Here is a 12,593-nt window from a genome sequence, read left to right as displayed (position 1 = left end):
GTTGGTGCTGCTCTTATTTCTTTCCTTTCTCCGGGAACTGGATGCAAATCTACTTAGTGCTATCAGAATGTATCTTAATGTCACCGAGCCGTGCTCAGAGGATCAGGTTCCTGATTGTGCCCGCTGTGTATATTAATATTATTATGGAAATAAGATAGAGTCCTCTGAAAATCAAATCCAGTAAAAAATCAGGACGAATAAAACAAGCAACAAAATGATGTGATGAAGATCCAAAATGGAGGGCAACGTTTAGTGGCTAATAGCGGCCTCTAATCGGCCTTCAGCCTCGTCTTCTCATCAAAGCCTCTGACCATCACTGTAATGAAAGAGATGTGAAGGGACAGAGCTCCATTCTACTGAAGAGAGGTTCCCCGGGGCCAAGAATGATCTGATGAACCACCAACTTCCAACAGCGGCTGTACCGGCCATGTGTCCTACGCAATGTCACCAACAACAGGGATCTACTGCCTGTTTCTCATATATATATAGCGCTACTATATTCCGCAGTGCTTTACAGACATTAGCATCAAGCTGTCCCCATGAGCTCACAAGTTCTTTATCAGTATGTCTTTTGGAGTGTGGGAAGAAACCGGAGGAAACCCACGCAAACATGGGGAGAACATACAGTACAGACCAAAAGTTTGGACACACCTTCTCATTCAAAGAGTTTTCTTTATTTTTATGACTATGAAGGCATCAAAACTATGAATTAACACATGTGGAATTATATACATAACAAACAAGTGTGAAACAACTGAAAATATGTCATATTCTAGGTTCTTCAAAGTAGCCACCTTTTGCTTTGATTACTGCTTTGCACACTCTTGGCATTCTCTTGATGAGCTTCAAGAGGTAGTCCCCTGAAATGGTCTTCCAACAGTCTTGAAGGAGTTCCCAGAGATGCTTAGCGCTTGTTGGCCCTTTTGCCTTCACTCTGCGGTCCAGCTCACCCCATACCATCTCGATTGGGTTCAGGTCCGGTGACTGTGGAGGCCAGGTCATCTGGCGCAGCACCCCATCACTCTCCTTCATGGTCAAATAGCCCTTACTTTCAAAGTTTTCCCAATTTTTCGGCTGACTGACTGACCTTCATTTCTTAAAGTAATGATGGCCACTCGTTTTTCTTTACTTAGCTGCTTTTTTCTTGCCATAATACAAATTCTAACAGTCTATTCAGTAGGACTATCAGCTGTGTATCCACCTGACTTCTCCTCAACGCCACTGATGGTCCCAACCCCATTTATAAGGCAAGAAATCCCACTTATTAAACCTGACAGGGCACACCTGTGAAGTGAAGACCATTTCAGGGGACTACCTCTTGAAGCTCATCAAGAGAATGCCAAGAGTGTGCAAAGCAGTAATCAAAGCAAAAGGTGGCTACTTTGAAGAACCTAGAATATGACATATTTTCAGTTGTTTCACACTTGTTTGTTATGTATATAATTCCACATGTGTTAATTCATAGTTTTGATGCCTTCAGTGTGAATCTACAATTTTCATAGTCATGAAAATAAAGAAAAGTCTTTGAATGAGAAGGTGTGTCCAAACTTTTGGTCTGTACTGTACAAACTCCGTGCAGATGTTGTCCTTGGTTGGTTAGGACTTCTGAGCTGCAAGGCACCACTGAGCCACTTGGAGGCAGTTCTTTGGATTTACCTTACATCGAAATCTAGTTCTTTTAGTCTGGAGAGGCTGCTTGGTTGTCATACTTTTGAAGGGGTTGAGAAGAGTCATGATATTGATGTATTAGATTGGAAGGGGTCTGACTTCCGGGCCCCCGACAATCAACTGTTTGAAGAGGTGACTGTGTTTGAGCGAGCTCTGCGTCCTCTTCAGTGTTTACCCGCACGTCGTCTAGATTGCAGCGGCGGTGCGGGGTGATTACTGCTGCTTGTCCGTTCACTTGAATGTGAGATGAAGCTGGAATTACACTGCGTACTGGTAGACGCATCGCTCACACGAGCACCAAGACCTCTTCAAACAGCTGACTATTGGATGAGCCAACAAAAGTATCTAAAACACAATAAATGGGGTGCAAAGCAAATACCCAACTTTTTTGCTCCAAAAAGGGAGATTTATCATGAGAGAAATGTTTTGTTTGCATCTGCGCTGCTGTAATTTGTGCCAAATTTACCATATGTTAAACTTTTTTGTGCTTTTTTGAAAAACAATTCTTAAATCTGGCCTAAACCAGCTCAGCTAGCCAATCACACAACTCACTTTTCAAAAGTGACAAGAACAATGCATAATCACAAATAGCGGAATACAATGATTTATAAATCCCTCCTTTGTGTTTTCATTTCTCACCGTTTACAAACCTGGTGTTACAGCAGAGGGTGTGGAACCACTGTGTCCACCCAAGAGGTTTGACCTTCGGATACTCCTAAGGCTGGTATTCACCTTTAAAATCTATGCAGGGATCTGGCCTTTGCCGCAGAGGAACCACCAGGCTGCTACCTACTGCAGTACTCCTTGTATGGTTGATAGCTGACCCACCAGGTTAGGAGATACCGTAGTCTGGGACAGGCTGAGCCTAGGGCAGACAGAATATGTGCAATCTGAATAGCAGTCAGAGATCAAGACGAGCAGCTCAGGATCAGTTCAGGTCTGGGAGCGAGGAAAAAAGGCAGAAGTTGGTACAAGGCGGAATCAAACATATATGAGCCGACCTTTACTGGACACTAGAGGACTAGAACCTATTGCTCAGGCACCATCCCATAGGAATGCATTAAGTACCAAAGGTGTCCTAAGTACCGAAAGCCATTGGATGATGTGGAGTAGGGCGCACACACAATGACTCTTTAAGAAGGAGCGTGTGCAGACTCCGGACATGGAGGTGGAGAGGCCTTGTCACCAAGAAGCAGGTGCAGCCTCCGTGGAGGGACACAGCTGAAGGAGGACCGAAGCCTGGGCCCTCAGGTACAGAGGGTACACGATGCCACACAGACAACGGCAAATAAGTTCACTAAACGAGGTAGCGAGAAAGGAGCAGGGAATGTATAAAACAGAATGGTAACAGAGAAAGAACTGACAGTAAGGCCTCACGCACACGATGCAATTTGCGGAACGGCATGGACAGCTATTGATTTAACTGCCTATTCTTGTCTGCAAAACGGACAAGAATAGGACAGGTTATTTGCCGGGCCACGGAACGGAACAACGGATGAGGACAGCACACGGAGTGCTATCCGCATCTTTTGCGGCCCCATGAAAGTGAATGGGTCCGCATCTAAGCCCTCATGCTTTCATTTTGATTTTTTTATTATGCAAATGAACCCTGAAGGAGCCCAGAGGGGTCGTTATTCATCACCCTCGTAGCCCAGTAACGCCCCCTTACAGTGCCTAGACCGCCTTTATTTAGAGCCCGAGCCTCCTCTTTATGCAGAATCGTCCCACAGCCTAGTTTAACGGCATCGCCACCCCCTCCGCTACGTCAACTAATTCATTCAAGCCACGCACCTGGAATCTTCAATTCGTCTGTCTGAAATCTCGCGCAGGCGCAGTACCGCCTACTGCCTGCGCGTGCGCGATCCAACAGTTGGGGTTAAATAACTTATTGCCAGCTGAAAGATAATCGCCCGTGCAGTAATTATCCAATAGGAGGCTCAGAACTATCTGCTTAGTTAAATCCAGGTGGCGACTTTTTTTTTTTTTGGACAGGCAGTGTATTTCTCTAAGGCCTGTTTCACACTTGCGCTGAGGATCTCAGAACCAGAAAAAACGATTCCGTTTAGTCGTCATGCATTCTGAATGGAAAGAGATCCGTTCAGGATGCGTCAGGATGTTATCCGTTCCGTCAGCATTCCATTCGGTGACCGGACAGAAAACTGCTGCAAACTGCGGTTTTGTGTCCGGTCATAAAAACAGAAAAAAAACAGATCCGTCACTAAAAACAATCTAAGTCAATGGTGACAGATCCGTTTTTGTAGGAGCCTAAGAAACATATCCGTCACCCATTGACTTTCAATGTATTTAGTGATGGATCCGGTTTGTTTTGTTTTTATTTAAAACAATCGCATCCTAACGGAATGGATGCATCCTGATGTCTAAAACGGATCCGTTTTATTCTGGTTTTGAGATCCTCTGCCAGATCTCGATACCGGAATTAACAACGCGTGAAGTGTGAAACAGGCCTAACAGGCAGCTCCTCTATAGACCTAGAGTGGCTGATGCTTTGCTGTCATCTACTGACCAAGGTGAGATGTTATGCAGTTAACAGAAGAACACGATGGCCCCACATCCTTACACAGCCAAGCCGGCATGGAAGGAGAGAAGGGAGGCGGCTCGGCACCAACAGGATCCAGAGTGCCAGGTCGGGTGATCAAGGCTGCTCTCAGACCTGGTTTCTGACCTGGTCCTGCTCACATCGCTGGAGGTCTGTGATATGTAGACCTCTTGTCCTGGACCTGTATGGTAATCGGATCATATCAGAAATACACAGAACAAAGATTTGCTTAGAAAATAGTTTTGACAGGAGTTTCGGTGACGATACCAGATACGGCTGACATTTGCCTATCTGCATTACTATTAGAGCTGTAAGAAGTTCAGTGTGATCTGATGTGACAGTACTCTTCTCCTGACCAGGACATCAACAAAAATGCTGAAGGCTTTAGATTTATTCAGAATGGTCGCCACGGCCGTTACATTGGCTCCAGGAACTGCTCTAAACGCCATGATTATTGCCGTCTACTGTGGAGACAGGATCAGTAGACGGCAGTCCAGCCCTTGTGATCTGATCTTTCTCTCCACCGCCCTCACCAACCTGAGCCTGCAGTGGTTCTCCACCCTTAAGAGCTTCATACATTACATCCCTTCTGACTACTTAGGATTGTGGATTCATTATGTCTTCATGTTCTCCCTATTTCTGACCTATTTCCGCTTCTGGGCCACAGCTTGGCTCTCCAGCTATTACTGCCTGAAGCTGGTCCGCTGCTCATGTGGACCCTTCATCTGGCTGAAGAGCACGTTCTCCTCCTCCATGGCTCAGATAATCGGAATATCTCTTCTAGGGATATTCCTCATCATTCTGCCTCTAAATTGGATGATAGAACCGATACCACATCATAACATGACCGATGGGCCAACAAGATACACTTTCAATGTGGAGCCCTCTTACATGGCTGTTAATCTGCTTCTTGGTTGTGTCTTTCCTTTAGTTGGGACTCTCGTCTGCATTGGATTTAGTGTGGCGTCTCTCCTGAGACATGTCTGGAGGATCAGGAAGAACAGATCCCAGTTCACCTCCTCTCCGAAGATTAAGGGTCATATTCAAGCCATCCGGGTCATGGTCCTACAAGTCCTCCTCAATGCCACCATACAAGTCTCCACCAGTGTCTTCCTTCTGTCCTCATTCCGGCCTGGTGTCATATTGGAAGTGATGTTCGGGCTCATCCTTATAATAAATCCCACAGCCCAGGCTTTAATCTTAATTACAGGAAATCCTAAACTACAAGATAAATTATCGAAAACAGTCAATATCTTCAGAAAATATATGTAATATCTATATCTATTATCTATCTATCTATCTAAGTCCAAAAAACGAGGCAGCACTCCAACATTGAGTGAAATGGTGGTGACCCAATTTATTTCCCAGGCAACATTTCGCCCCTCTCAATGAGGCCTTTGTCAAGCAAAGTAATAGTGTCACAAGTGAGTATATATGTCCATAATTCCAAAAGTGGAAAACTGATCACATGTTACATACTCAGTGGATAATTGAAGACATGATACATTCTTCAAAACCTAATACCAGCTTCCCATTGGTGGTTCAGTGTGTCCACATGTAGCAAGCGTCCCTGTGTGCACAAGCGCGGAGCCCGACAGACCGCCCCATCCTCCCAGATGTGAGCGGGGCGCCTCCCAACCCACCTCCACGTGATGATGGAGATCGCGCTACCCGCATCGTAAGGAGGAGAGGAGCGGACCATGTGACCCCACACAAGCCAATCCACTACAGGGGCGTGTCTGGTCACGCCCTGCTGCCACTATATAGACCGAGGTGGGCAAACTTTTTGACTCCCGGGCCATAATGGGTTTATATATTGGACCCGGGGGCCGGACCAAGAGTAGATGGATGGGGCGTTTGTGTGAATTAATATAAATTACATTTAAATTTTGTAACATTAAAGGTTTAGTTTAATTCAAGGTAGAAAAGCATAAAAAGAGTTATTGTACAAAACTTTTATGCAATGTATTTCTTTCATAACATAGTATGTATAACTCACCTTCAATTTTAGTGGGAACGGTGTTGTTGCTAAGGCATCAAAGTCTGGAGTTAGCTATGTTGTTGCAATTCGCAGAATAGATAATGTGCCAGTATATAGGGCCCAATGGTGCCCCCCATAATGTGCCAGTATATAGGGCCCCCATTTATCTATTATCTATTTATCTATTATCTATCTATCTATCTATCTATTATCTATCTATTATCTATCTATCTATCTGTTATCTATCTATCTATCTATTATCTATCTATATATCTATTTATCTGTCTATCTATCTATCTATCTATCTATCTATTATCTATCTATCATCTATCTATCTATCTATCTATCTATCTATTATCTATCTATCTATTATCTATCTATCTATCTATCTATCTATTATCTATCTACCTATCTATCTATTATCTATCTATTATCTATCTATTATCTATCTATCTATTATCTATCTATCTAGCTATTATCTATCTATTATCTATCTATCTATTATCTATCTATCTATCTAGCTATTATCTAGCTATTATCTATCTATCTATCTATCTATCTATTATCTATCTATTATCTATCTATCATCTATCTATCTATCTATTATCTATCTATTATCTATCTATCTATCTATTATCTATCTATTATCTATCTATCTATCTATCTATCTATCTATTATCTATCTATTATCTATCTATCTATTATCTATCTATCTATTATCTATCTATTATCTATCTATCTATCATCTATCTATCTATCTATTATCTATTATCTATCTATTATCTATTATCTATCTATTATCTATCTATTATCTATCTATTATCTATCTATTATCTATCTATTATCTATCTATCTATCTATTATCTATCTATCTATCTATTATCTATTATCTATCTATTATCTATTATCTATCTATTATCTATCTATTATCTATCTATCTATCTATCTATTATCTATCTATTATCTATTATCTATCTATCTATTATCTATCTATTATCTATTATCTATCTATCTATCTATTATCTATCTATCTATTATCTATCTATCTATCTATTATCTATCTCTCTATCTATTATCTATCTATTATCTATCTATCATCTATCTATTATCTATCTATCTATCTATCTATCTATTATCTATCTATTATCTATCTATTATCTATCTATCTATTATCTATCTATCTATCTATCATCTATCTATCTATCTATCTATCTATTATCTATCTATCTATCTATCTATTATCTATCTATCATCTATCTATTATCTATCTATGGATCCGCTGTTAAATCAGCCTTCACCGACTACTTTTTCGTACACTGAAGCCGACAGGGACAGAATCGTGCGGGCATGTGGACTTTCTTTCGGTTCCTTCGCTGCTTGACATCAAAAAAGGGTATGAACGCGACACAAAAAAAGTCTCACCTTGGAATTACATTCCACCACTTTAGTGGAATACGTTAAAACCAACCGTATACCCAGGGGGATGCGTGTACAACCAAGATCCTCCATGTACTCCAATGACCTAGAATTCCGGTCGAAATATGAACAAATCTCCAATAAATATTCTTCAGATTTGATGCTTTTAAACATCGAGTTTATGCGCAAAGATTAATTTTCAACAGCAACGAATAAGACCGCAGATGAGGCCTCATTAAGGGCAACTTTGTCCCCACAGGACTTTGACGACTACTACAATAAGCTTCAACCCCATCTTAACAAGCTTAAAAGTGAAATCCAAGAGACCAAGCGAGGAAAATGGCAAAGGGACACAATGGATTACACCACGGGTCACGTTTATAATTGGAATGAAAATAATCGACCAAATCCAAATCTGAGTCAGAAAAAAACGAAAAAGCGGGATGATCCAATCACTAATAATCCAGCTACTTTTTTAGGGCCTCCACCAGTCCACGGAAAAAAGTCACAAGAAGGGGCGGCAGAAACAGAAACCGATACCGTAAAAACAAGAAGCCAAAAGATGTTGAGAAAGACCAATGCCTGACTGAACGGACGGTGGTAAATATATCATCTCATATATTGACTCCGACACAAGTACAGTTACTTGAAAAGGGCCTAAGTTTTTGTCCAGCTAGTGTCACCAATTGGTATGAGTTGGAAGCTGATTTATTGTATTTTTTTAGATTAATTAAACTTAAGATCCATTTTCATAATGTACACAGCTCTACTACTCAGCCTATGCATGAATTGTGTTTATCTGACTGGGGATTGAGGATTAAGAGGGATTTTTCCCCTCAAATATCTTCTAAGGCTTTTGATGTGTTCTCAGATGCGGTGCTGGGTGATATACAGGAGCTAAAACAATCTGGGCTCTTGGATCACATCCAGCACCCCAACATTTCCAAACAGGAATTACAGGCACTTGAACAGTTAATCCATGACCACTCCCTCACCATCAAGTCTGCTGACAAGGGTGGTGCGGTGGTGGTCATGGACACTGCTATGTATTTGACAGAGGCAGCCCGCCAGTTATCTGATTCTGCGGTGTATGTTAAACTCCAAAGGGATCCCAGATTTGATATACAACGTGAATTTAAGTCATTAATTAACACTCATATACAAAGTGGCCTCATTGATGAGCAACTGAGCGAGTTCCTTCAGATAGAACATCCTGTCACCCCTTTATTTTATTTATTGCCTAAAATTCATAAAAACCTACAGTGCCCGCCCGGCCGACCTATTGTTTCTGGCCGTGGCTCTCTACTTAGCAATGCTTCTATTTTTTTAGACAAGATTTTGCAGACATATGTGGTCAACTCAAGATCATATTTGAATGATACCACTGACTTTTTGTCCAAGTTATCAGACGTGACGATGCCGAGGGACGCCATTTTGGCCTCCTTCGACATCGTCAGTCTGTATACTTCTATACAACATGACATAGGGTTGGCAGTTGTGGAATCCGCTCTAGCTAACTCTGATTACACCATTGAGGCGCAAACTTTTTTCCTGGCTTTATTACGCATGATTTTATATAATAATTATTTCCTTTTCGGAGATGATTATTATATGCAAATCAGAGGGACGGCCATGGGGACGAATGTGGCCCCCACTTACGCCAACATGGTCGTCTCCCATTTGGAGGAACAGCACGTCTATGTGTCCCACCACTTCAGCCATGTGCTGGGGTGGTGGAGATACATAGACGATATTTTTGTTATTTGGACAGGTACTGCCTCCGAGTTACACCTGTTTCACGATTACTTAAATAGCCTGATTCCTGACATACAATTTACTTTCGAATTCTCTACCCACACGTTACACTTTCTAGATGTTAATGTACGATGCACGGATGGTGCACTCAGCACTGAGGTTTATACTAAGCCTACTGATCGCAACACCGTCCTGAGGTTTGATAGTGCTCATCCCCGGACGATGGTGCGGTCATTACCTTATAGCCAGTTCATCAGAGCTAAACGTATAATCAGTGATACTACATTGCTTAATACAACATTGGAAACTATGACACACAGCTTTAGACAAAGACAGTATCCAGCCGCTGTATTGCAGCAACAACTACAACGCATCAAACAAAAAGAAAGAAACGAATTATTTCAGGTTACACAACGGAAGCAATTCCAGAGAATACCCTTCGTTTCCACTTTTTGTGAAGCGAGTCCATACGTTAACAAAATTCTCAACAAACACTGGCCAGTTCTTAAAACTGAACATAAAAATATCTCTGAATTCTGCAGTAAACCGCTCTTCTCTTACAAGAGAGCTCGTAACATAAAAGACAAATTAGTCAAAAACAATATAGGCTCACAAAAAAGTACCCGTCAATTACTTTTGGCCCCCAAAAATTGTGGCAGTTACCCGTGCCTTCACTGTGTAAACTGCAAATACATGGTGAAGGGACGTGAATTCATCCACCCACAGACTGGGATCTCTTACCCCCTTAAATTTTATTTGACCTGTGACTCGTGTTTTGTGATTTATGTTTTATGGTGCCCCTGTAAACTTTTATACGTCGGTGAAACCACCTGTGACTTTAAGTCCAGGTTTAACCAACACCGGTTTTCCATACGGAAAAAACGTATGGACCTGCCGGTTTCACACCACTTCGCGGACATGGACCATGTAGAGGGAGACCTCAAGTTTATGATCCTCGATCATGTTCCGTTACCGCGGACTGGAGGTGACCGCATTAAAATGCTCAAAAAACGCGAGTCCGAATGGATTTTCAAGCTACAAACCATTCGACCGAAGGGCTTGAATGTAGAATATAGGCCATGGCTCTTCATATGACTTTCCCCGGTTCTGTCCCTGTCGGTATATGTGTCGAAAAAATTGTTCTGTTTTTAATGAATATATTTGGATAATATAATTCTTTTATTATTTCACTTTCAGGACCTTCTGCTGGATGGGCTCAGCTCAACGGGAGGCGAGATGCTCATTGTTTGGACTTATGCGGCTCATTCCCTGATTACTGCATATTATACTACACATTTATTACTGCTACAAGCGTATCTACTACTGTGGAGGATTTTTTCACCTGATAAGGGGTTAATTCGTGACGAGCATGGTGGGAGGGTGATGGCTGCCGCTGTCCCCTCCCCCTTTTTGCTCGTAGATGCCCGGTGACGGTGCATCGCAGGATAGCACGTCACCTGACACCATACCCTAGGTGATTTATCCTTGTATCGCTGTATTATCTATTGAATTTACTGCCAGGACGCTTGTTTCTATACTTTTTTGAATGACAGCGCTACGTTCTGCTGCTTGTCATGTGACGTTTTTCTGAGAGGTCACGTGAGACGTTTCAGTGACGTCACGGACATGCGCAGTTGCAGTTCCAGGACGCCGTTTCCATGTGGAGCAACACGCTACATTGTATCCTCCCTCCATTGAGCACGCCTGATCCTACGCTCGGTCCTGTTATGCTTACACATGTACAGGTGATATTGATGCACTATTGATTGTCACTTATGTATTTCACGGTAATATTGTTATATATACGTATCTGAAATCTTTGCATATACCGATCACGGTTTTGATTCTCGCCACCCCCCGGGTTGGTCACATTTCTATTTTTATGATATGTATCGATATTCTGTTTTTTGTAAAGTTTAGCTAATTGTCACTGATGAATGTGAATTGATCATGACTGCATAAATACCCAGAATTCTCACATTATTGTATTGCTTGAAAATGGTCCCAGCAAGTGGACCGAAACGTCGCATGGGTGAATAAAGGGTCCCACTTTTTTCACTAAACGGATGTGCCGCGGTGTCTTTCTTCATTTTACATCATACACCTTGGTAAGGTGTTTCCACTGCTGGCACCCCAACTTCTAATACTGAGGAGTGCTGCCTTGAACTTCCATTTCTTTATCTATTATCTATCTATTATCTATCTATCTATCTATCTATCTATCTATCTATTATCTATCTATCTATCTATTATCTATCTATTATCTATCTATCTATCTATTATCTATCTATTATTTATCTATTATCTATTATCTGTCTATTATCTATCTATCTATTATCTATCTATTATCTATCTATTATCATCTATCTATCTATCTATCTATCTATCTATCTATCTATCTATCTATCTATCTATCATCTATCTATCTATTATCATCCATCTATCTATCTATCTATCTATCTATCTATTATCTATCTATCTATCTATCTATCTATCATCTATCTATCTATTATCTATCTATTTATTATCTATCTATTATCTATCTATCTATCTATCTATCTATCTATCTATCTATCTATCTATCTATCTATCTATCTAGAAAAAGAAAAAAAGATGAGCAGCACACAATTTGCAGAGGTGCAATCCCTTGGGTAGATCACGGACTTGATCCAGTAAGTTATATATGTAGAAGAATCCAAGGCAGCACACGAATAACGGTGAAAAAGTGGTGTTTATTCCCACATGTGCAGACAGCAACGTTTCAGCTCTCTCAATGGAGCCTTTGTCAAGCCATAACAATCAGTGCAAACTCACATGTTTAAATAGCATACATAATTACTGTGTGCATTACATGATTATACAGAACATTACATAATTATACAAAAGTAATCTATAAAAAATTCATCCTGGTTACTCAAATGAGTGTCACATACTTGTAATACATCGACTCCACAATTCATATTCAATATTGTAGTTGAACAGTGTCCCCAACTCACTTGATTGTGATGTGTGTACATAATTCTTAATAATTACATTCAGGTGCCTGTGATTGTGTAATATTAAAAACGTACAAGGAAAACTCACATACTGGAGGAGAGCAGGAATCACACGGCGTCCGGAAATTACAAGCGCGCATGCGCGGAACTTCATCAGTCCCGCGAGACCGTCAATGTAACACAGAGTTCAGAGACCCACAACCAAGATGGCCGCACCTGA

General features: G+C 41.2%; 1 protein-coding gene across 1 annotated transcript; it reads left to right on the top strand.

Moving 5' to 3' along the window:
* The first annotated feature begins 4,624 nt into the window (after positions 1–4,624).
* On the top strand, positions 4,625–5,497 carry LOC121007929 (taste receptor type 2 member 40-like). Its single transcript, XM_040440196.1, has one exon. It carries the CDS (start codon positions 4,625–4,627, stop codon positions 5,495–5,497), a length of 873 nt encoding a protein of 290 aa, XP_040296130.1.
* Positions 5,498–12,593: the final 7,096 nt, after the last annotated feature.

The sequence above is a fragment of the Bufo bufo genome, chromosome 7 (genome assembly GCF_905171765.1).
Source record: "Bufo bufo chromosome 7, aBufBuf1.1, whole genome shotgun sequence".
NCBI classification, from domain to species: Eukaryota; Metazoa; Chordata; class Amphibia; order Anura; family Bufonidae; genus Bufo; species Bufo bufo.
Note: the sequence above shows the minus strand (reverse complement) of the source record. Positions and strands in the feature narration are given on the sequence as shown.

What these genes read in the sequence shown, in the direction of transcription:
- LOC121007929 (XM_040440196.1), top strand. Translation starts at nt 4,625, where the DNA reads ATGGTCGCCACGGCCGTTACATTGGCTCCAGGAACTGCTCTAAACGCC.